We start from the raw sequence: 26,551 nt of genomic DNA on the forward strand, positions 1-26,551 counted from the left end.
ACTGCTAACACACAATATTTTTTAAATAAAAAAGAAATGTATTTTGGGGGTGGCCTTGATAGAGTTAAATTTAAGTGTGCTTTTGCCTACTTTTTTGTTTGTTTGTTTGTTTGTTTGTGGATCAATTCAATAAAAAAATGTATTGCAGGGAATGTGCCTTTCTAAATTATAAGGTGATTCTGACTTTTCACTTGCAAAAAAGAAAAACAATTTCAGCAATATTTTGTAGTAAAAGTATACATATTGCCTTAAGTATACAACTTCTATTAATTTTAAGGTAGTTCATACTAAAAACCTTTTTTACAGTAAAAGGTACATGTATTGTCTTTTAAAATATAGGGAACAATGGTAACACAATGTAACCTTGCTCTCACTTGAAATGTGTTCCCACATTAAGTCCTTGAATTTGAGTGAATTGGACCTGGAAAGTCCTTGAAAGGTCCTTGAATTTGAAGTTAACCAAGGTGTGGGAACCCTGTGTATGTATATATGTATATATATACGACCTTATCACCATATTTATAATGAAACCATCATATATAAAAAGGAAGCGCAGGCTGTCATGAGAGCTCGTCAGCTGCACAACTGAGCAGTCCCGAAATGTTAATGGAACGAAGCGACCTCAGATGCTTCTGACTCCATGGGAGGAGATGGTGGGCAAGTTGGGACATGTGACGGAAGCATAGACTCTTTTTGATGATTGATGTACGCAGCGGCCGCAGTGCGGACCAGTACAAGCTCACCTAGTAGCGGCTATTTGAAGCGGCCCAGCGTAAGATGTACTGCTAGCAACTCGAGGCAGTTGATGTGCCAATGCAGGTGGGGGCCCGTCCACGTAATCGAAACTGCATGCCCGTTGTACGTGGCACCACAGCCAGGGGTGGAGGCATACGTGAAGACAACAGCATGGCTGGACACTTGCTCTTGCTCCTACCCGTAGAAACAAATGGTCTGACATAACTGACTGCGTTTACGTGAATGCTCGTCGAGTCGCCATTTTGACACATAAGTGCGTGTATTTGATCTGTAAAGCGCAGGAGAACTGAATTGGGTGCTCGAACGCTGACAGAAGGCTTCCAGTGCGCACGCTTCGAGTATGTGCTCACGGAGGGCTGCCTGTCTGCATGCGAGTGCTGAATTCAGATCTCTTGCATGGTTTATTGCAATTTTAATAACTTATCAAGCACGTTTTGCCTTTTATTTTCTCATTCAGCCAAGTTTCTTTATCGCTTAAATGCGTCAGTTAGGCTACTTTAAGCAGTCATGGCACAACGCATTGATCGCAAAAACTTATATTTACAACGGTAGATTAATCATGACTCTGCATAGTTTTAAGAAGATGAGAAATTATAAGGAGTTCAAAGACAAAAATGAATTAAGCACATTTATTGATTAGCATAAGAAGAAATCTCACTTAGATCATAATTCTCATAAGAGTTTATTACACACAGTGAAATACAGCACATTCATTGCTGTTCTGTTTTAGACAGCTTAATAAAATATTCATAATTCTCTTTTATCAGAATTCGAGTTTATCTCTTGAGCCCTCACGGTTGAACCAAACATGATAGCTGACGTAATAACCATTGTTGTACATGTAAAGTTTCTGATCGGTGGGGTTGTAGTCCAGGTAAACATAGGAGTCCTGGAACTTCTCAAAGGGAACACTAATATAGCTTTCCTTTTCTGTGCGAGTGTCAAAGGTGTAAAAAATCTCTTCAGTTTTAGAGTCTACAGACCGTGTGGCATACATAACCCCACACACCATAAAAGTGTTTCCTACAGATGGTTTGAAAATACTGGTCTGCCAAACCTTCTCTACCTCAAATGTCTCCTCGTTGATCTTCCCTAAAACCAGTTTACCCTTCGATTCCTCTGTGGCGTACGTTACCCACAGGCCGGACTCATCGGCTGCGAAGTCCAGGTTCTGGTTGGCCGAGTAATGGTAGGAGAATCTGGTGCTGGCCTTGGGAATAACCTTGTACTGAGCTGTTAAACTGGTCATGTTGAACTTTGCCATACCAAAAGTGCTTCTGAACTGATAGTACAGGGTGTTTTCTCGCACAATATAGTTGTTTCCAGTGCCTTGCCAATCATATTGATATTTGACGTAAAGCTCATATGTCTTAAAGGCCTGTCTCATGATCAGCTTGTAGTAGTCTGAGTACTGTGTGATTTTAGTGACCAGAGTGTCCGTATAGCCGTAGTACCAGTACATGTTCTCAGAGCCAGGCAAGGGCTTGGAGTCTTTACCCCATCCTCCATACCTGAAACCTCCATTCAAGTCTGCGTTTAACTGGCTGATGATGGGTTTGCTGATTCTTCTAATTCCAATGTGATTGCAGATTCCTGTTAAAACAAGTAAATGAGTTAATAAATTGTTCACGACAGGTACACATTTAGTATTTTGATACAGAAAGACTTACCAATGCTGGGGTTAAAGGTTTCATTATGCCGTATCTCACACGCCTCTAGTTTCTGCTGAAGAATTAAATATTCTCGACGTGTCACTAGAACCAGGTTCTTGTCGTATGTGATCTCCAATTGAGTCAGCACAGACACCACGACACTGATCTGTTTTCATCAAAAAGAAAATTTGATCAAGTTAATCTCAAGTCAAAGGCAGGAAATCACCCAGAAAGGGCCACCATGCATGAAATGCATGGTGCAGAGATCATGCATGCAGAGTGCATATGCAATTTTATAGTCTCCAATTCACCTCAAGTCTTTGGTTTGTTGAACACCCAGCAACATTTAACCTATTTTGGGCAAACTCAACCTATTTTGTTGATCCTGGAACAACCTTCCTGTCTTAATTTCATTCTAACCATATCCCTATCCTAACCCTAACCATGACTCATCACTTAAATCAGAGGGAAATTATAGGTGAATAATAATGATGTAGAAGCACCTAGCCCTGTTTGTAAGCCTAAACTGTAAAATCATCCCTCAAAATTTGTTTGTTTGGAATGTTTTTCCAGGATCAACCAAGATGTTGATCCAGAAACACGTATTTAATCAAATCACGTTCACCTAATACAGACTCTCGAGCCAAGCAGGAAGAAAACTGGACTTTCTTGCAGGACGCAGCAGTGATACCCACTGAGCCACCGCTTGAGAACTAGAAACTCAAAAAGACCAACTTTGATTGTTGGCTGAGCAAAGACTCGCCTGGACATTGGCAAGAGTTTGAAGGTTAAATTCCCCCCGGATACAGGCGGCCCAAATGAGCTTTCTCCGCAGGGTGGCCGGGCGATCCCTTAGAGATAGGGTGAGAAGCTCGGTCACTCGGGAGGAGCTCAGAGTAGAGCCGCTGCTCCTCCACATCGAGAGGGGTCAGCTGAGGTGGCTCGGGCATCTTTTCCGGATGCCTCCTGGACGCCTTCCCGGGAAGGTGTTCCGGGTGCATCCCACTGGGAGGAGACCCCGGGGAAGACCTAGGACACGCTGGAGAGACTATGTCTCCCGGCTGGCCTGGGAACGCCTCGGTGTCCCCCCGGAAGAGCTAAAGGAAGTGTCCAGGGGGAGGGAGGTCTGGGCATCCCTGCTTAGACTGCTGCCCCCGCGACCCGGCCCCGGATAAGCGGAAGAAGATGGATGGATGGTGTTTTTTTGGTGCTACTGTAGCTGTTTAACCAAGATTAGAAGATTAGTTTGTGGCTGTAGCTTGAAATCTACAGGAAAAGTTATAGTTGAAAAATTTGGTCTTGGAACAGGGATATTTGAAAAGAATCAAACTCAAGCTTTTACAAAAGCTGTAGGTTTGCTTTGTCAACCCAACCATTTTTTTAAGTGCAGTTTATGCTGACTGATCAGAGGTTCAGAAAGTGTCACCTGTTCACGTATGGCTATAAGCACGGCAGAGGTGGTTTGTATAGACGCCTGCAGTTCCACAATTAGAGCCTCCACTTGCTTGATCTTGATTTTCACCTCCTCCAAGTGGAGCTCACTGTAGGAGTCGGGGTTATTCTCCATCAGCTTGATCAGCACTGTCAGGTTTGTTATCTTTGCCATGTAGATGCTTAGTTTAACCTCGTAAGTCTCCACCTGTACAAGAACCGTTAAAGAACCGTTAAAGCATCTGCATGTTACTTCAGTTTATTCTCATGAGTTATTGAGATTGTACCAAACCTTGCTAATCTCTATCTCCAGTTTGTGGTTGATCTCAACTGCTGTGCTCTCCAGCGAGATGAGCTCTCCGACTGGAAATGTGCCGTTGGGCAGGAAAGCCTTACACATGCATTCTCCACTGGGATCTCCACTGCCCTCAGTCCAGAGACCCTGTGCCAACAGAAGAGAGGTGAAAGCCATCAGCTTTTCTCCTCTTCTACATCAGTTTGCATTTCATGCATTTGTTAATTAAAGAGATTTACAGTGCATTCAAGGAATTCATCTTATTAGTTCATGCCTTCACTGGGAATCAAACCCATGACCTTGGTGTTGCTGGTGCCTTGCTCTACCGCAGGCATGACAAAATAATACCAGCTCTGACACACCTCAAGTTCTAGCATCAAAGTATTAAAAAATTCAATCTGTTCGTCATATAAAGCGATCAAGTCTCTTCAGAACATTAGGACTAAACCACTTGATTCATGTGTACTTTTTGAAGCAACAAATGGTAGTTCTTTAGACTGTCAATGGAGGGACAAATATCTCTCAATTTAATTTCAAATATCTTCATTTGTGTTCAGAAGATGAACGAAAATCTTACGTGTTTGGAACGATGAGGCTAATTGATGACAATTATGGGTGAACTAACCCTTTATGGCTTTACAAGATTCAGTACCAAAACTACATTGCATTTGCATTGATCTTTTATTCATTTTCAGGTATCTGAGATATTCCAATTAATATTTTATGGTCTGTCGCTTTAAAATCTATGAGTGAGCATGGTTTCTCTGGTGCCTCCTAAACTTAAATCATTTTATATTGTTAAGCCATTCAAATCTCATCTTAAGACCTACTTTTTCATTTAGCTGCTGAGTCAAAGCAATGACAATGGGATCAGTAAGTATCATGTATCCTCTGCTAACTGTTAATTTATCTGTAAAGAACTTTCAGGTTTTGCTGCTTTCAAACATCAAGAAATAAACTGAACTCACCCCCTCGACCACAGCAGACCTGAAGAGGACGAAATAAAGAAGTGTGACGATCATTGTGCATCAGTTAGTTGTGTTGCAGGAACAGAGTTCTCTGGCTTTTAAAGATGATCTTATCTTACATCCCATAAACAGCATCTGGATTTTTCACAGCATTATTGTCTGACAAATGATGATGTTCAAATTTGTCTTTTACACAACACTGCTAAGACCATTTATTTTATGGATTTGAGGCAGTGGGTATAAACTTGAAACTGAGAGAGAGAAAAAAACAGGTGTGTTTTTACATGAAATATGTCATCAGCAGTTCAGGACAAGACTTGGCTGTGTTGTGTAATTTACAGTAGATAAACTAGCACTTAAGAAGGAATGATGTAAAGAAACACTTATGGATGTTCTAAATTATCCAAATTGACAGAGTGTGTTAAAGATATAAAAGATTGGATGACGCATAATTTTCTTTTATTAAATTCAGACAAGACAGAGGTACTACTTATCGGTTCAAAAAACCACCCACAAAACCTCTCACAATACAACTTTAACATAGTAGGATGTCCTGTTACTTCATCCTCTACAGTAAAAGACCTGGGTGTTATATTAGACTGCAACCTGTCTTTTGAAAATCATATTTCATATGTTACAAGAACAGCCTTTTTCCACCTTAGAAACATTGCTAAGCTACGTAATATGCTATCTGTTTCTGATGCAGAAAAGTTAGTTCATGCATTCATGACCTCGAGACTAGATTACTGTAATGCGTTATTAGCCGGTTGTCCTGCATCCTCAATAAACAAGCTACAGTTAGTCCAAAATGCCGCCGCTAGAGTTCTAACTAGATCAAGAAAATATGATCATATAACACCGATTTTATCATCCCTACATTGGTTACCTATAAAGTCCCGTATTAATTACAAGGTATTGCTACTGACTTATAAAGCCCTAAACGGCTTAGCTCCAGTCTATTTAACGGATCTTCTATCGCCATATAATCCATCGCGCTCTTTAAGGTCACTAAATTCAAGGCTTTTGGTCATACCTAGGATATCTAGGTCCACCAAAGGAGGGAGAGCATTTTCACATTTAGCACCAAAACTCTGGAATAGTCTTCCGGATACTGTTCGTTGCTCAGACTCGCTCTCCCAGTTTAAAACTAGATTAAAGACGCATCTCTTCAGCCAGGCATTCATATAATACTTTTAATCCTACAGTTAAATCTGACCTCTAGTTCATAAACGCCAGAGGAGAACTGGCCCCCGACTGAGCCCGGGTTCTCCCAAGGTTTTTTTTTCTCCATTAGGTCACCTGATGGAGTTTTTCGGTTCCTTGCCACTGTTGCCTTTGGCTTGCTCAGTTGGGGATATTTGGGGATATTTAATTTAATTAATCAATCAACGATACTATTGATCAGCATTACCAAACGTAGACGTTCCACTAGAAACAAACATTGATGTATTGTTCTAATTTATTACTGTGAAGCTGCTTTGATACAACCTGTGTTGTGAAAAGCGCTATATAAATAAACTTGACTTGACTTGACTTGACTTGACATGTTTGTTATCATCAGGTCACCCAATTTTTTATTGAGAAATGGGATATAAAAAAAAAGTTCTCTCTTTAATTATAAAAAATATATATGTTTACTATGGTCCCAAATAAGCAAGACACTATTGAGTAACTTAATTTGGGCTTAATCTGCAACCCTGTAAATATTATGAGCAATAAATCATAACCAGCAATTACTTTTCAATTTATACTGATATCAGCTATAATTTGGAATAGACAAATAAATTGTATGTGTATCCTGGTGCTTTGTATGCTACGTTAAATCGGCATTTAGAAAATTACTTAAGCAGTATTTAGGAGAAGTATTGGTGGTAGAAGACATGACCATGCTATATGTAATATATATTTAACTTTACATAAGTTTATATAAAGGTATAAATAACTTTACTGGAGCTCTGCAAATCATTTAAATATTTTTTTCATTTACTGTACTTAATTTGGGGAATCGACCTGGAATCACACACACTACAATCACGTACTGTCAAAGCGTGTACTGCATTTGATGTGGAACGATCTTCTCGAGGGAAGCACAGCAAGAAGGTTCCCGGTTCGAGTCCCAGCGCCACTAAGCAAAATTATGTTCAAAAGACGTCTTTTCAAGCGTACGTTGAAGAGACGTTCACTGAGGAGCCAGAATGAACGTTTTTTATGACGTCTTTTTTGACGAGTTCTGCACGTCCGATATAGACGTTCATGGAACCTCCATACAAGTTTAAAAACCAGTTCAAATGTCATTTTGGACATATTTTCAACATCATTTAAGGTCTCATTTTGAGGATTTATACTGTTTCTGGACCAAATTTAAACACTCTCAGGATGCATTCAATTTAAACTCACATTTATTTCAATGTAATTTCCATCTTTAATTGCAAAGCAACTCACAGACAGTGTGTGTTTGTCCAAACATCATGAAAATAAAAGAAACCACTCACACCTTTAGACCAGTGGTTCTCAAACTGGGGGCCACTAGATGGCACTAGGGGGGCCACAAAGAAATTCAATCTAGAATATGAAATTAATTTTAAAAATTATTAATTATTAATTATTAATAATTGTAATTATTAATAATTAATAAATTAAATAAAATTAAATAATTTTAATTTTAATTAATAATTTTAATTATAAATTATTAATTAAAAAGTAATTAATACTTCCAGCAGCAGTAGATATGTGCCGAGTGATGGTCGGGGAGGAGGCCGCGAATAAGATTAAATCCATACCGCTGTCCAACGATACAGTAAGCAGGCGGATCAACACATCGTGTTCACTACGTTAACACGATGTGTTAACGTACATCACTACGTTAGTAGTGCTGCGCAGGTATTAGTGTACGTTCGATATTTATGGGACAGTAAAATTATGGACGATTTTTTATTTTCAAAAGAACTCGAGGGGAGAGCCACAGGTGAGGAAATTTTCAAAATGTTGGACACTTTTATGGTAGAAGAAAATCTGAGCTGGGAGAAATGCGTGTCTGTTTGCACTGATGGTGCGGCAGCAATGACTGGGCACAAGAGTGGAGTTGTCACCCGAATTCAAGCCATAAATCCAAAGATCGCAGCCACTCACTGTATGCTTCATCGTCAAGCACTTGCATCGAAATTAATGGCACCTGACCTGCATGATGTGTTGGAAGTAGTAGTAGCGGCTGTCAACTTCGTGAAGTCAAGACCGCTGAAGTCACGTCTCTTCGCAAAACTATGCACAGAGATGGGTCAGCTCATGATCGGCTACTGTTCCATTCAGAGGTGCGGTGGCTCTCACATGGAAAGGTTTTAGAGCGAGTGATTGAACTCAGACGTGAGCTTCATGATTTTTTGAAAGAACATAAACCTGATCTAGAACTGTTTTTTTCTGACCAACAGTGGATGGCAAAACTAGCCTACCTTGCAGACATTTTCAGTAGTCTCAATGGACTGAATCTGTCCATTCAGGGATGTTATTCCACAATACTGGAGGCAAGTGACAAAATAAATGCATTCAGGCGAAAAATTTACCTGTGGGTACGTAAACTACAAAGAGGCATCACTGACATGTTTCCAAAACTATCTGAGTTTTTGGATACAAACTGCATGGCAGTGGACTTCATGCTCAACACCATTACCAGTCTCCTCACCTCACTGAATGAACATTTCAGTCGCTACTTCACAGACATTGACATGGAGAAATATGACTGGGTTCGAGATCCCTTTTCTTGTGATGTGATGGCCAGTGGCCTCAGTGGAAAGGCTGAAGATGAACTTTTGGAACTGTCCAGTGATCGTACACTCAGGATGAGATTTAATCAGCAGGGCCCAGCAGAATTTTGGCCCACAGTTGAAAAGGAGTACAAGGAGGTTGCTCTTCAGGCCATGAGAATATTGCTGCCTTTCCCAACAACATACCTTTGTGAGACATCTTTCTCAGCCATGATGGCAATAAAGACAAAATACAGGGCATGGCTTAATGTGGAAGATGACTTGAGAGTTTGCCTGTCCCCATGCACCCAGAATTGATAAGCTCTGCAAAGAAAGACAGTCTCACCCTTCCCACTGAGGTTGTGTGTACTTGAACAGTGGTTACTAAATTGATGTGTCTGCATTGCATGATTTCTTTTATATTGTAAAACTTGTGTTAATATTGTATGTCTTCTATATTAAAAAACTATTTCTTTAAGTAGAGCAGAATTTGTTTTTATGTTTCTTGCAGAAAAAAAGATTGCTGAAAAAACAGATTGCTGTTCAAATTGCAAACCAAACTTGAGCCACTGTCATTTACTACATTAAAATGTACGAAGTTTAATGCACTTTTTTACAATCATATGTAAATTAATTTTTCAGTATTCATCTTCTACTATGGACATAATAAATTACTGGTCAGTATTCAACACTTTTGTTGCACTTTTCAGACAATATTATTGTTAACTGTCAAAACATTTTTTTATAACAATTTGTTATATTTTATGAAGTGTAGAATTTAACAAATTTTGTATATTCAACATCAGAGACATAAGGCTACAACCAGAATTGTTGTTCCAGCATTGTACAAATTCATTTGTTTTTGGTACAATCTAAAATTTGTAAGTAAAATTGTAAGTTTGAGGATGTTTTCGTCATGAGTTTTCTTTTGGGGGGCCACAAAAGGATTCACCCTACACAAGGAACCACTGCTTTAGTCAAGTCAAGTCAAGTCATCTTCATTTATATAGCGCTTTTAACAATGTAGATTGTCTCAAAGCAGCTTTACAGAGATAAGCGTATAATTTAAGGTAACAGAGATTGTTTCGGCTTTACAGCAGAGTTAAGTTATTTCCATCTAAAGTTAGTTTTAATTGATTTGGTTCCGTCGCAATGATCATTTGTTATTAAATTAGGGGCCGCTAAGACGACACCATTCTCTGTCTACACAGACTTTAAACACGAACCTGTGAGAAACGCTGATGGCGGTCACATGCGCATTTAGAATGGGTTCTATAGTTATGTGCGCTTGAATATACGCAGGTTTGGAATTCCCTACAAGCCAAGCCTAAACAAAATACTTGTCTTTCCTTATAAATTTTGATAAGGAATTTTATTTTATTTGTTGCTTTGGGGTAGGACCGCGAGATGAATTTGACAACTTTAGACAACTTAGTGTCTGTAATTCATACATCTTTGGATCGTGAAAGAAACCAGATCTGAAGGAAAGACTTTCTGGCTCAGACAGTGTTTCCCACTGAGCCTCTTGTGCTGCTCTTAATCACAGACATAAAATAAAGATACTTTGACTATTTCTGTCAGATGTCAACAGAAGTTCATATTGAGAACTGACAGAGGTTTAGACGTTGATTGTTTCATTTTAAGTCACCATTGAGGAGGCCAGTGTTTGCTTTAGTTGGGCTCTTTGGCCTTGACTATTTGATGTCAGTTTTTCTCTGGCTGCTGTAAGTGTTTGTTTTAGCAAGAGAACATGTGATCAAGTATGTTGGCTACTTGTTGATAATAAAAGTCTAATCATAATGTAGTGGCTTGATTTCATTTAGGGACTGAATGTCTGGTATTAATTTTACCTGATCATAACAAAATTTAGGATTTCTAAACCATGAGATCCTGCCGCATTTTAATACGAAAATCTGGAGTATTTAATTTAAAAAACAAAACCTGTGTACAATAAGTTTTAAACCTCTTCATCCAGACAAATCCAGGCATGAAGCATGTCATCGTTATTGAGATTCACGCACTGATTCTTGAGGTTTGAGTGTGTCTAAATGAATCAGTAGTTCAAACGGTTTAGTATTTTGTTTATAGTGTGGTACACATTTTCTTATTTAAACATGGTTGGTTATTGTTAATTTTTTCATGATGCAGCATTCTCCATCTAAAACTGATCGAGCATACCGAACCGTAAGTCGTAAAGACTTGAAACTTTGAGGGCTGGTAGTACTCGCACCGCCTACAACTAAACCTAGGCCCGCCCCGATCGGCCTGAGGGGGGCGCTAGAGTGGTCAAAAGTACGAAATGGCTCATAACTCCTAAACCGTTAGGAATAGCCTCAAGTGCCTTATATCGTTGGAATTCTTGGCTCAAGATGGACAAAATACATGCTTCAGATTTGCTCGCAGTTTGGCGACAATTTTGAGTAATTTTGTATTTTGTGAAAAACCTAATTTTTATGCACTAGTCCTCAGCTTTTGGCCCAATCGGAACCAAACCAGTGCAGCAAGATTCTCTGGAGTCTGATTGTCAATAATTATCAATAATATTAATAATTCGCTGCACAGTCGCTATGGGGTGCCAAAATGTTCTATATGTCAGCGGCCATATTTACAAAAATGGCTATAACTCATGAACGGTACTAGATATTTTCACCAACCTCGGGACACATGTGTATGAGCTCAATCTGAGGTTACTTGAAAGAAATTGCGACGATTGGCCACTTGGTAGCGCTAAAACATATAAAAATGTCTATAACCACCCAACCATTATCCCAAATGACTTGAAAATTGGCATGCGCTGTCTTTGTACGAGGTGCCACGATAGTCTATGAGGACATTGGCGTATCTCAAAAAACATGGCAGCCAATGAAATTTGAGTAGCTATCAGACAGGGTTACCAAAGGCTGATCAGAACGAAACTCATTGAGCATGTTCGACTCATGTCTCTAGAGTTCCGTAAGAATTTTGAAAGAAATTGGCCCCTAGTTGGCGCTAACTAGTTGTATGCCTCTGTAATCACGTTGTTTTTCACACATACACACAGTATTCATATAATTTGCTCCACAGACAAAATAACAGCTGAAAAAGTGAAGTAAAACTAATAATTTTTTTTGTGAAGCAGGTAATGTATTATTAGATTTAATCATTATATTAAAACTGTGATTCTACAACATAAGAGCTAGCAGTTTTGTGACAAACAGATAAAGTGAAAGATTTAACAAACAGTTTGTGCACAAAAATGTATCATCTAAAATACTCTGAAACAGATACATCTAAACATCTCTGTGGTATTATGCTGACTCACACAGACATTAAGAATCAGCAAATAAATCTCAGCAATGGTGATAAAAGTATTTGTGCTACAATGCATGATGGGAGTCTGGGTGAGTACCTGTGCTGGTACCCAACATGCACTGTGTCATGAAACTTTTAATGTCACCATCGTTGAGATTCATATGCTGATTCTTGATCTCTGTGTGAGTCAGCATAATACCACAGAGATTTTTAAATCTGATTTTCACATCAATGAATCTTACAGTATCACATTTCTACTATAATTAATAATAAAAAAACTAATAATAGAACAGAGATTAGGCTCTGGATAAAAAGGGGATATTAAAAGGTTAATATAAAGGGGTTAAAGGGTGCTATTTCATGCATACTGAGTTTTTTACACTGTTAAAGAGTTGGATTCCCATGCTAAACATGGACAAAGTTTCAAAAATTTAATTGCACGTTTGAAGGAGTATTTCTGTGGCAAAAATTGTCCTTCCGGTTTGTCACAAGTTTTTTTCGAGTATGGGTATGTGTGACGTCAGATGTAACAGAATTTCCTAATATGGGTCCTAAGGGCACTTCTCCGGTAAGATCTCGGGCGCATCCGTAGACCAGAGAAAGAGAGCGAAAGCAGTTCGCCATCAAAGCGCCCTGCCCGGCTTTTGGGAAGCCAATGTCACCAAAGAAGTGTGTTTTTGGTTGCCAGGGCAAGACAACCCTGCACAGATTCCCAAAGAACCCAGCGTTAAGGCACCAGTGGATGGAGTTTGTTTTTCCTGAGCATAAACGGAGTTGTGTAGACTGTTTGTTCCCTGCATTTCGACCATGATTGTTTTATAAACAAAGCCCAGATCGATGGATTTGCAGATCGTCTAATGCTTAAGGATCGAGCAGTCACAATGATAAAGGTTCGGTGAGTAAAACTGCTTCTATTGTCTCTGTGTGTTGTTACTGGCTCGGCGCGTTAGCACAGCTTTAGCTTCGCCCACACGGCCCGCCTCCAGCCGCTCGTTTTTTTCCGGAAAGACTCGGTACTTCCAATCTTTCTTAATATAATATAATAAAACTAAAGACTTTTTGGAGATATGAAGGATGCAATACTACTCTATAGGTACTCAAGATTAACAGGAGATTGAGTGAAAATGAGCATTTCACCCCCCCTTTAAATATCTATAGCCTATCTTAAACACAAAACCACCACACAATAGCAGAGGACTGTCACGATCGCTAGAGGAGAAATGGGTGGATCCAAATGTAGCAACACAGTACTCAGGGCAGTCCAAATCATCGTCATCCATGCAAGCATCTAAGTTATAATAATCAGAATCGTAGTCGTCCATGCCAGTGTCGAAAACCATTTAATCCGTCAGAATAACAATAAAACAAAACAAGCAAGAACAAAAACGAGAACAGACTAGAAACAGACCTTAGTGTAGACGTGTGACATACAATAATGACTCCGTACATGAACTAACACAAACAGGGTATATATGCACAGACACTAACAACATAATTGAGAACAGCAGGGAATAATCACCAGTGATGGGACCAACCAGGATTATGGGAAATGTGGTTCCAGGATGAATGGAAACAGGAAGGAAGGGACCCCTAGTGGACACCCAGTGGATACACAACAGACACTGTGACATAACCCCCCCTCTACGGAGCGGCTACCAGACGCTCCATAATAGCAAACAAAACTCAACAAAAAGTCCAGGAGGGAGGTGGAACTGTGGGGAATCAGGGGGAGGGACGGAGGGCCAGGACCATGGGAGGGAATGAACACTGGGGGTGACAGTTCATCGGGCGGCCTGGGCGGAGACGACCCTTCAGGCGGCCAGGGCGGAACAGATAGTCCATCAGGCGGTCTGGGCGGAGACGACCCTTCAGGAGGCCACGGCGGAGACTCTCCCTCGGGCGGCCAGGGCGGAGTAGATCGTGCAGGCAGCCAGGGCTGAGACGACCCCTCGGGTGGCCATGGCGGAGACGACCCCTCGGGCGGCCATGTCGGAGACGACCCCTCGGGCGGCCAGGGCGGAGACGACCCCTCGGGTGGCCACGAAACAGGCACCGGCTCAGGCTCAGGAACAGACACCACCGGCTCAGGCTCAGGAACAGACACCACCGGCTCAGGCTCAGGAACAGACACCACCGGCTCAGGCTCAGGAACAGACACCACCGGCTCAGGCTCAGGAACAGACACCACCGGCTCAGGCTCAGGAACAGACACAGGCTCGACGGCGGCCATCTTGTCAGGGGACACAGGCTCGGCAGGCGTGACATGAACAGGCTCGGCGGCGGCCATCTTGTCCGAAGACACAGGCTCGGCAGGCGTGACGTGAACAGGCTCGGCGGCTGCCATCTTGTCCGAAGACACAGGCTCGTTAGGCGTGACGTGAACAGGCTCGGCGGCGGCCATCTTGTCCGAAGACACAGGCTCGGCAGGCATGACGTGAACAGGCTCGGCGGCGGCCATCTTGTCCGAAGACACAGGCTCGGCAGACGTGACGTGAACACTCTCGGCGGCGACCATCTTGTCCGAAGACACAGGCTCGGTAGGCGTGCTGTGCTTCCTCCACGCATGCAGTACCGCCACTGCATAGAAGAGGAAGACCGCTCTCTTGGTCGTGGCAGGACTGATGGTGGGCGGCTCCGAGATGATCTCAGGGATGACAGCGAGCTGCTCGGAGGAGGCGGCCTCCGGGACCACCGGAACTGGGACCACCGGAACTGGGACCACCGAAATACTTACTAATGTGTCTCTCATACTTAGAAATTATAAAATCACTATTATAACATTTACGATCATATTTTTTCAAAATCCATCACTTCATATCTATTGAAACATTAGTTTTGACAATTGTGCTACACTAGTCATGTGAAACCTGAAAATGGTGTTTTACAAAGGACACTTGCAGAAAACATTTTGTTACCCACCATATATTTCAAATATCTGTATCTAAAACAAAACGTTTGCATGTATGTGAGTAAGCATGCTTAGTCTATATTAAGTATTATTATTTATGCCTTTCATTCTTTTGTGAATGTGTTTTAGCATATTCTCCATCATGGATATTTTATGGTGTCAGGCTGTCAGCCCTACATTTCGGGTTGGCCTAGACCTTAACAGCATAGTTGGCATCTTAAAATGCTTGAACCCCGCTAATTGCTGCTTGCAGCTATATTTATTAATATATTTTCACCAGCAATGCTTTCTTGCCAGAGATCAAACATTCTGAATTTAATTTTTAAATACATTGTAAGAAAAGAAAAACCTTTAGATACACACACAAACATCAAGAATCAGCATATGAATCTCAATACATATTATGCTACTGTTGTTATTTATCTGTAGTGGTTGATGAAGATGAGTGTCATTAGTGTTTGTTTTTGTGTTATTGATGTGTTATACATGTCATATTTTGAGAAATAACAATATTAAGGCCTGTTCACACCAAGGACGATAACTATTAAGATAACGATAAAGATATAGTTCTTAAAATCGTTCTAAATATTATAGATAGTAGAGTTTACACCACGGTTATAACGAAAATAGGCATAGAGAAGCGATATTGTTGGAATCACTTTCAGAATGATTTTTTCTCCAGCTGATGAACGTGTTTTGGATATTTGACCTGTTTCAAAGAAATATTATTTGCTTGCTTTTAAGTTAATGTCATATAAAGATGCTTGAATGCTGCTTGGAAAGAACCTGCATTACTTAAAATGGAGTTAATGTAGAAACAAATGTATTTGAACTCTTTTTTGTAGAGCAGGATGAGATGAGCAAAAGTTTTGAAAGTTAGGTTCTTGAACTTAATGTTTTGTAACGAACCACAGAGATTATCAAAAGGATACACAGGAGTGAAGAGAACGTGTTGAAACCGTCTGCAGAGATGAGATAGATGAAGACTACAGTGAAGAAGAGCAAGAGTGCTAGAAGACAACGGCATAAACGACAGAGGAAGGACACCCAGCTTATTAAGCATGATTTGCAGAAACCTTAACTCACCTCAAGAAGTTTCCTCTTTGGACAGAAGACAAAATTACCAATCCAGTTTAATCAAGTTTGGCAAAACAGCAGCTGGTTATTATAACCCAACTGGGTAGTTTATGAGGCGGTGCATCATTTCTACTGTCAGTGAAATTTAACACTGTGTTCATATGGAAACCATAAGCAGGGTGTTAAAGAAACACAGGCTGTGTTCGAAACCGCATACTCAATGAGTAGGTACTTCATTTCAATAAGTACTTACTTAACGAGCGCTAAAAGAGTAGGTACTTTATAGCCTGATCTCGTTAAGTATGAATGCGAACCGGACATCTGCCATGTTGGCGCGTTCTCAACATGCAATTATCTAATCAACCAATCACATGGCAGTTGCTTCAATGCATTTAGGGGTGTGGTCCTGGTCAAGACAATCTCCTGAACTCCAAACTGAATGTCAGAATGGGAAAGAAAGGTGATTTAAGCAATTTTGAACGTGGCATGGTTGTTGGTGCCAGACTGGCCGGTCTGAGTATTTCACAATCTGCTCAGTTACTGGGATTTTCATGCACAACCATTTCTAGGGTTTACAAAGAATGGTGTGAAAAGGGAAAAACATCCAGTATGCGGCAGTCCTGTGGGCGAAAATGCCTTCTTGATGTTAGAGGTCAGAGGAGAATGGGCCGACTGATTCAAGCTGATAGAAGAGCAACTTTGACTGAAATAACCACTCGTTACAACCGAGGTATGCAGCAAAGCATTTGTGAAGCCACAACACGCACAACCTTGAGGCGGATGGGCTACAACAGCAGAAGACCCCACCGGGTACCACTCATCTCCACTACAAATAGGAAAAAGAGGCTACAATTTGCACGAGCTCACCAAAATTGGACAGTTGAAGACTGGAAAAATGTTGCCTGGTCTGATGAGTCTCGATTTCTGTTGAGACATTCAGATGGTACAGTCAGAATTTGGCGTAAACAGAATGAGAACATGGATCCATCATGCCTTGTTACCACTGTGCAGGCTGGTGGTGGTGGTGTAATGGTGTGGGGGATGTTTTCTTGGCACACTTTAGGCCCCTTAGTGCCAATTGGGCATCGTTTAAATGCCACGGCCTACCTGAGCATTGTTTCTGACCATGTCTATCCCTTTATGACCATGTACCCATCCTCTGATGGCTACTTCCAGCAGGATAATGCACCATGTCACAAAGCTCGGATCATTTCAAATTGGTTTCTTGAACATGACGAGACACAATGAGTTCACTGTACTAAAATGACCCCCACAATCACCAGATCTCAACCCAATAGAGCATCTTGGGGATGTGGTGGAACGGGAGCTTCGTGCCCTGGATGTGCATCCCACAAATCTCCATCAACTGCAAGATGCTATCCTATCAATATGGGCCAACATTTCTAAAGAATGCTTTCAGCACCTTGTTGAATCAATGCCACGTAGAATTAAGGCAGTTCTGAAGGCGAAAGGGGGTCAAACACAGTATTAGTATGGTGTTCCTAATAATTAATCCTTTAGGTGAGTGTATATATATATATATATATATATATATATATATATATATATATATATATACATATACCTCATAACATCAGTAACTCGACAGCCCTACCTAGAACGGTTTTCCTCAGCTTTTGTAATGTCTGCACAAAGGGCAGCTGTGCGAAGATTCGCCTTTGGAGAAAACTTTTTTAAGATTTTAAAAGATTTTATACTCAAAAAAGTATCATTAATATTAAAAAAATTAATATTACCCCAGAATGAATTGCATTGCTATCCCATCCCAAAACATACAATAATAACAACGATAAATGCTGACCAATACTTAATTATATTACTTTTTACTGAAAATTATATAATTCAATAAAATAAAAATAAAAAATTTAAATGTATGTCATATGACATAGCTATGCATGAATACACTCTAGATGTGTATATAGTGAACATATCTACATTTTCATTCAAACAATTAATTAAAACATTAATTAATTAAATAATAATATTTTATTTACTGACAACAATGAGAAATATTAATAAATTAGTAAAAGAATGAATGAAAGTCACCATCACACAATAAACAAATACATATACAAGTCAACACATGAAACAAAGCTTTATTCAAACTACAATCATGTATGTAGGCTAATCAGCTGACCGCCAGAGGTGAGCCGTGCCTTCGTGCCTGAGGTTGTTGCGTGATGTGTTGTGCTTCACAATCTGAGGTAATAAGGGCAGGTGGAGGGATGGTGGGTCTCGTAAGGGCAGGTGGAGTGATGGTGGGTCTCATAAGGGCAGGTGGAGTGATGGAGGGTCTCGTAAGGGCAGGTGGAGTGATGGATGGTCTCGTAATGGCAGGTGGAGAGATGGAGGGTCTCATAAGGGCAGGTGGAGTGATGGAGGGTCTCATAAGGGCAGGTGGAGTGATGGAGGGTCTCGTAAGGGCAGGTGGAGTGATGGAGGGCAGGAGGAGTGATGGAGGGTCTCGTCAGGGCAGGTGGAGTGATGGAGGGTCTCGTAAGGGCAGGGCAGGTGGAGTGATGGAGGGTCTCGTAAGGGCAGGGCAGGTGGAGTGATGGAGGGTCTCGTAAGGGCAGGTGGAGTGATGGAGGGTCTCGTAAGGGCAGGTGGAGTGATGGTGGGTCTCATAAGGGCAGGTGGAGTGATGGAGAGTCTCGTAAGGGCAGGCGGGGTGATGGAGGGTCTCGTAAGGGCAGGTGGAGTGATGGAGGGTCTCATAAGGGCAGGTGGAGTGATGGAGGGTCTCATAAGGGCAGGTGGAGTGATGGAGGGTCTCGTAAGGGCAGGCGGAGAGATGGAGGGTCTCGTAAGGGCAGGCGGAGTGATGGAGGGTCTCGTAAGGGCAGGTGGAGTGATGGTGGGTCTCATAAGGGCAGGTGGAGGGATGGAGGGTCTCGTAAGGGCAGGTGGAGTGATGGAGGGTCTCGTAAGGGCAGGTGGAGAGATGGAGGGTCTCATAAGGGCAGGTGGAGTGATGGAGGGTCTTGTAAGGGCAGGTGGAGTGATGGAGGGCAGGAGGAGTGATGGAGTGTCTCGTAAGGGCAGGTGGAGTGATGGAGGGTCTCGTAAGGGCAGGGCAGGTGGAGTGATGGAGGGTCTCGTAAGGGCAGGTGGAGTGATGGAGGGTCTCGTAAGGGCAGGTTGAGTGATGGAGGGTCTCGTAAGGGCAGGGCAGGTGGAGTGATGGAGGGTCTCATAAGGGCAGGTGGAGTGATGGAGGGTCTCGTAAGGGCAGGTGGAGTGATGGTGGGTCTCATAAGGGCAGGTGGAGTGATGGAGGGTCTCGTAAGGGCAGGTGGAGTGATGGAGGGTCTCGTAAGGGCAGGTGGAGTGATGGAGGGTCTCGTAAGGGCAGGTGGAGTGATGGAGGGTCTCGTAAGGGCAGGCGGAGTGATGGAGGGTCTCGTAAGGGCAGGCGGAGTGATGGAGGGTCTCGTAAGGGCAGGTGGAGTGATGGAGGGTCTCGTAAGGGCAGGTGGAGTGATGGAGGGTCTCGTAAGGGCAGGTGGAGTGATGGAGGGTCTCATAAGGGCAGGTGGAGTGATGGAGGGTCTCATAAGGGCAGGTGGAGTGATGGAGGGTCTCGTAAGGGCAGGTGGAGTGATAGAGGGTCTCATAAGGGCAGGCGGAGTGATGGAGGGTCTCGTAAGGGCAGGCGGAGTGATGGAGGGTCTCATAAGGGCAGGTGGAGTGATGGAGGGTCTCGTAAGGGCAGGCGGAGTGATGGAGGGTCTCGTAAGGGCAGGGCAGGTGGAGTGATGGAGGGTCTCATAAGGGCAGGTGGAGTGATGGAGGGTCTCGTAAGGGCAGGCGAAGAGATGGAGGGTCTCGTAAGGGCAGGCGGAGTGATGGAGGGTCTCGTAAGGGCAGGTGGAGTGATGGAGGGTCTCGTAAGGGCAGGCGGAGTGATGAGGGTCTCGTAAGGGCAGGTGGAGTGATGGAGGGTCTCGTAAGGGCAGATGGAATGATGGAGGGTCTCGTAAGGGCAGATGGAGTGATGGAGGGTCTCGTAAGGGCAGGTGGAGTGATGGAGGGTCCCGTAAGGGCAGGTGGAGTGATGGAGGGTCTCATAAGGGCAGATGGAGTGATGGAGGGTCTCGTAAGGGCAGGTGGAGTGATGGAGGGTCCCGTAAGGGCAGGTGGAGTGATGGAGGGTCCCGTAAGGGCAGGTGGAGTGATGGAGGGTCTCATAAGGGCAGATGGAGTGATGGAGGTTCCCGTAAGGGCAGGTGGAGTGATGGAGGGACTTGTAAGGGCAGATGGAATGATGGAGGGTCTCGTAAGGGCAGATGGAATGATGGAGGGTCTCATAAGGGCAGATGGAGTGATGGAGGGTCTCATAAGGGCAGGTGGAGTGATGGAGGGACTCGTAAGGGCAGGTGGAGTGATGGAGGGTCTCGTAAGGACAGGATGAGTGATGATGGTTCTCGTAAGGGCAGGATGAGAGATGGTGGAGTGATGGAGGGTCTCGTAAGGGCAGGATGAGAGATGGAGGGTCTCGTAAGGGCAGGATGAGAGATGGAGGGTCTCGTAAGGGCAGGTGGAGTGATGGAGGGTCTCGTAAGGGCAGGTGTAGAGATGGAGGGTCTCGTAAGGGCAGGTGGAGTGATGGAGGGTCTCGTAAGGGTAGGTGGAGTGATGGAGGGTCTCATCCATGGCACCATCTCCAGGGTTCAGCTCTGGGCTCCTCATCCTCAGTGCTCACACCAGTCTGCAAACATTTCAGATCCTACAAAAATGCACAAACATAACACAAAAGCAGTCATTTTAACAGCACAATGTAATTTGATTTCAGTATTATTTAGAAGACAAAAACACTTTTTTTCACAAATGCCGCCATCATCTTCCCTTGCCGGTCCTGCTCCACCACAAAAACTGTGCAGCAAATGCACAGAAATGAAGAATCAGAAAAGTGCTGTAATAGCTCTGTTTGAAATTACAATAATTAAAATAAACTACAACTTAATATTTAAATAGTTGTTGTTATTTATTTCTGTAGTATACTCACTCAAAGCCTTTGATGGCAGCATTCAGCTTCATAAGCTACTCTCCACTGGATAAACACTCTGTTCATCTGTCCCTGCAACATCCAGACAAGATTCACATTACCTCTGTGATTAGCTCAACACTACATTTACATGTTGAGGTTGTTTTAACTTTTTATCCAACATAAATGTTCCTCAATTTATCAACAGTAATGGACAAATAAAATAGATAACTTATGTTTAGTTACTTTATAGATTTGTTCTACATAATAGCACACATACATCACTGTGTTGAATTCATGTTGTGATGTGCTCTTCTGCAATACTTATTGAAGATTTTCCTGTCAGATGTAAATAGACATTTAAAATGAGCGTTTTTAAGATGTATGTTGTTTATGTAAATCCACTTTAGAGACATAACTTACGTGTCCTTACTGGAGCTCCCCTGTTAGCTATAACATTACATAATAAAATGTGTTTATACAGCAAAATCACAACTATACTGTGTAGCGTCTTTTCACCTTCAGCAATTCAAAAGTTTACTCTACAGTAGTTCAACTCATGCAATTTTAACACAAGGAACCGTGTTTACTCACATTTAAAAGCACCCGCGTCGCTGATCTCTGCGATGTCCGATTATGACGTATCCTCTCGCGTGGCCTCCTGGGATAGAAAAGTATCCATCGGATGAGCACTCAAAAATCTGTCCGGAAGCAGTAGATCATCCGAGAACTTCTCGCCTACTCTTTTTTGAATACTGATGTTTCGAACATACTTTTTCTTTCACGTACTGTTTTCTCCTACTATATAGTAGGAAAGTAGGCATATTCAAACGCACTTTAAGTATACGTACGTCCAAATCTCGCGATAATTAGTACGTCACCCAGGTAATTCTCGCCTACTCTTTTATGAATACAGAGGATTCGTACATACTTTTTCGCTCACCTACTCTTGTGATCCTACTCTTGTCACCTACTCACAGACTCAGTGTTAGAGTTAATTTGATACTTTAGTGATTAATTGACTGATGATTGTTTGATTATTGAAGACACCTGATGTTAATGAGCAGAATCACTGAAGGAAAGAGGAACACAAGAACTGCAACTGACTTCCAGCCATTACACATTATTACACTTGTTATTACCCAGTATGACTTCATTTCTGTCATACAGAAGTTGTTATTGAGATGTTTAATTGAAAATGTTTGGTTTGAAGTTGGTTTACCATTATGGAGATCAGTGTTTGCTTTAGTTGGGATGCTGACCCTTGACTTTATAACATTAGTTTCTTTCTTGCTGCTTGAACTGTTTTTGCGAGCCACACTTGTGCATACACACATGGTTTCTGAATGCAGTTTGTTATATTGATTATGATGACAAATTCATCATATAGCTTGTTCATTCACTAATCTCATTCAAAGTTTAATGCTGTATCAAATGTGGTACATTAACACCACTGTGAAACTACAGTAATGCATTACAATGAGTAGTTTTTGTTTAAACACATCATGCACAGCCAAAGAAACAGAGCTACACTGTCTCGTAGAAACACAGAGATATCAAAAATCAGCACGTCTCTTAACAATGGTGTCAATAATTTATTTATTTATTCATGCAGCAGTGCATGCTGGGAGTTTTATACTATTCTAGAACCCAGCATGCATTGTGACATGAAACTTTTGATTGTCACCATTGTTGAGATTCATGTGTTGATTGTTGACGTCTGTGTGTGTCTGAGTCAAGCAGGAGTTCAAAATGTTTTAATGCACTATATGATTTCGACTATCCTTCAAAATAACTGATTACAAAAATATTGCTGGATTTCATGTTGTATATTAACATATATATGATAATCATTATACAATATCCATAAAATCAAAGCTTATATACAGGACGAGGTCAGAGAATCAATCGTGTCCAGAATGTGTCACAGTGTCTGTTGTGTTTCCACTGGGTGTCCACTAGAGGTCCCTTCCTTCCTTTCTGTCTCCATTCATCCTGGAACCACATTTCCCATAATCCTTGTTTGTTCCCATCACTTGTGATTACACCCAGCTGTTCCCATTTATGTTGTTAGTGTCTGTGCATAAATACCCTGTTTGTGTTAGTTCATGTTACGGAGTCATTATTGTATGTCACTCGTCTACACTAAGATGCTTGCATGGATGACGATGATTTGGACTGCCCTGAGTACTGTGTTGCTGCATTTGCTGTCCCAGAACTCCCCATCATCAGTCCTGCCATGGCCAGGAGGGCTGTGTTCCTTTTTTATGCAGTGGCGGTACTGCAGGCAAGGAGGAAGCACAGGACGTCTGCCGATCCAGAGACTGTTCCTGAGCCTGTGTCTTCGGACAAGATGGCCGCCGCCGAGCCTGTTCACGTCACGCCTACCAATCCTGGGTCTTCGGACAAGATGGCCGCCGCCGAGAGTGTTCACGTCACGTCTGCCGAGCCTGTGTCTTCCGACAAGATGGTCGCTGCCGAGCCTGTTCACGTCACGCCTGCCGGGCCAGTGTCTTAGGACAAGATGGCCGCCGCCGAGCCTGTTCACGTCATGCCTGCCGAGCCTGGATCTTCGGACAAGATGGCCGCCGCCGAGAGTGTTCACGTCACGTCTGCCGGGCCTGTGTCTTCGGACAAGATGGCCGCCACAGAAACTGTTCACGTCACGTCTGCCGAGCCTGTGTCTTCGGACAAGATGGCCGCCGCCGACCCGGTGGTGTCAGTTCCTGAGCCGGTGGTGTCTGTTCCTGAGCCGGTGGTATCTGTTCCTGTTCCTGAGCCGGTGGTGTCTGTTCCTGTTCCTGAGCCGGTGGTGTCTGTTCCTGTTTCTGAGCCGGTGGTGTCTGTTCCTGTTCCTGAGCCGGTGGTGTCAGTTCCTGAGCCTGAGCCGGTGGTGTCAGTTCCTGTTCCTGAGCCGGTGGTGTCTGTTCCTGTTTCTGAGCCGGTGGTGTCTGTTCCTGTTCCTGAGCCGGTGGTGTCAGTTCCTGAGCCTGAGCCGGTGGTGTCTGTTCCAGTTCCTGAGCTGGTGATGTCTGTTCCAGTTCCTGAGCCGATGGTGTCTGTTCCAGTTCCTGAGCCGGTGGTGTCTGTTCCAGTTCCTGAGCCGGTGGTGTCTGTTCCAGTTCCTGAGCTGGTGGTGTCTGTTCCAGCGCTGTGGCCGCCCGAGGGGTCGTCTCCGCCGTGGCCGCCCGAGGGGTCGTCTCCGCCGTGGCCGCCCGAGGGGTCGTCTCCGCCGTGGCCGCCCGAGGGGTCGTCTCCGCCGTGGCCGCCCGAGGGGAAGTCTCCGCCGTGGTCGCCAGAGGGGAAGTCTTCGCCGGGGCCGCCTGAAGGGTCGTCTCCGCCGTGGCCGCCTGATGAGTCGTCTCCGTCGTGGTCGCTCGAGGGGACGTCTCCGCCCTGGCCGCCCGATGGACTACCTGTTCCACCCTGGCCACCGGAAGGGTCGTCTCCACCCAGACCGCCCGAGGGACTATCTGTTCCGCCCTGGTCGCCTGAAGGGTCGTCTCCGCCCAGGCCGCCCGATGAACTGTCATCCCCTGTGTCCATTCCCTCCCATGGTCCTGGCTCTCCGTCCCTCCCCCTGATCCCCCACAGTTCCACCTCTCTCCTGGACTTTTGTCGAGTTTTGTTTGCTGTCGTGGAGCGTCCGGTAGCCGCTCCGTAGAGGGGGGGTTATGTCACAGTGTCTGTTGTGTTTCCACTGGGTGTCCACTAGAGGTCCCTTCCTTCCTTTCTGTCTCCATTCCTCCTGGAACCACATTTCCCATAATCCTTGTTTGTTCCCATCACTTGTGATTACACCCAGCTGTTCCCATTTATGTTGTTAGTGTCTGTGCTTAAATACCGTTTGTGTTAGTTCATGTTACGGAATCATTATTGTATGTCACTCGTCTACACTAAGACGCTTGCATGGATGACGATGATTTGGACTGCCCTGAGTACTGTGTTGCTGCATTTGGATCCACCCATTTCCCCGCTAGCAATCATGACAGAATGATTATGGCATCATTACAACAACCAAAAACACCTGATCAACTTTCTCTTGGCTTTTTCGTGCCATGACAGCCAGAGATAAACTAATGTTATAAATTCATGGGTGAAGAGCCCAACTAAAGTAAACACTGATCTCCATCATGGTGACCACAAAACCTTACTATTTTCAATAAAACATCAACAACTAAATATTTGTTAATTCTCAACAAGAACTTTGGTACATGTATGAAAGAAATAATGTTAAACTGGTTAGTAAACTGTTTACACACACTGTAGTTCTTGTGTTTCTCTTTTTTCTGTTCTTGTTTCTCTGTCTTTCAGTGATTCTGTTTATCAGGTGTTCATCAGAGTCTGAATTCACTCTCTTCTTTTCATTCAGGTGGACTATATTAGTGAACTAATGTAGGGAATAGTGAACGAGGGTATAGGGTGTGATTTTGAACAGCCTCTGAGTGTCGACTTTGAGCGCTGTTAATTGACTCTTCGCTGGAGTTGAGACTATTTTCCCAAAAACAACAAATATAACCCAAAATGCATTGTTTTCTATGGTAGTTTTTTATTTTATTTAAAATGATATGATACTGTCAGAATTTTACCTTTTTTTAACAGTAAGGGTTAACAGTGTGGTTATTCATTGTTAAAGGGTTAGTTCACCCAAAAATGAAAATTCTGTCAGTAATTACTCACCCTCATATTGTTCCAACCCCGTAAGACCTTCGTTCATCTTCGGAACACAAATTAAGATATTTTTGATGAAATCTGAGCCATGTCTGAATCCTCCATAGGCTGCTATGTGACCGAAACTTGCTGGCCCAGAAAAGTTATTAAAGAGATCGTTAATATAGTCCAAGTGACTCCAGTGGCTCAATCTTAAGTATATCAAGCGACGAGAATACTTTTTGTGCGCAAAAACAAACAAAAATAACGACTTTATTCCACTATTCATTTCCTTCTCTCTGGACCTCTAGTTGGTTCGCGTAGTGTTTTTGCGCAGCGCGTCCGTGTTACACGTCACCACGTAGGCTAACTATTGGCCGACGCCGGTCATGTGGGTGATGCGTGATGACGTACAACACAGACGCGCTGCGCAAAAACACTACGAGGCCCAGAGAGAAGGAAATGAAAAGTGGAATAAAGTCGTTATTTTTGTTTGTTTTTGCGCACAATAAATATTCTCGTCGCTTGATATACTTAAGATTGAGCCACTGGAGTCACTTGGACTATATTAACGATCTCTTTAATAACTTTTCTGGGCCAGCAAGTTTCGGTCACATAGCAGCCTATGGAGGAGTGAGACATGGCTCAGATTTAATCAAAAATATCTTAATTTGTGTTCCGAAGATGAACGAAGGTCTTACGCGGTTGGAACAATATGAGGGTGAGTAATTACTGACAGAATTTTCATTTTTGGGTGAACTAACCCTTTAATAGATTT

The 26,551-nt window shown here is 42.9% G+C and overlaps 1 protein-coding gene across 1 annotated transcript; it reads right to left on the reverse strand.

The window, feature by feature from the left end:
• Window positions 1-1,519: 1,519 nt before the first annotated feature.
• LOC308679982 (olfactomedin-4-like) lies at window positions 1,520-24,669 on the reverse strand (the record flags this gene model as incomplete). Its single annotated transcript, XM_081347856.1, has 6 exons — window positions 1,520-2,349; window positions 2,427-2,574; window positions 3,835-4,047; window positions 4,132-4,281; window positions 14,703-14,842; window positions 24,420-24,669. 6 exons carry the CDS (start codon window positions 24,667-24,669, stop codon window positions 1,520-1,522), a joined length of 1,731 nt encoding a protein of 576 aa, XP_081203982.1.
• Window positions 24,670-26,551: the final 1,882 nt, after the last annotated feature.

The sequence above is a fragment of the Scardinius erythrophthalmus genome (genome assembly GCF_964197995.2).
Source record: "Scardinius erythrophthalmus genome assembly, chromosome: 19".
Lineage (NCBI taxonomy): Eukaryota > Metazoa > Chordata > Actinopteri > Cypriniformes > Leuciscidae > Scardinius > Scardinius erythrophthalmus.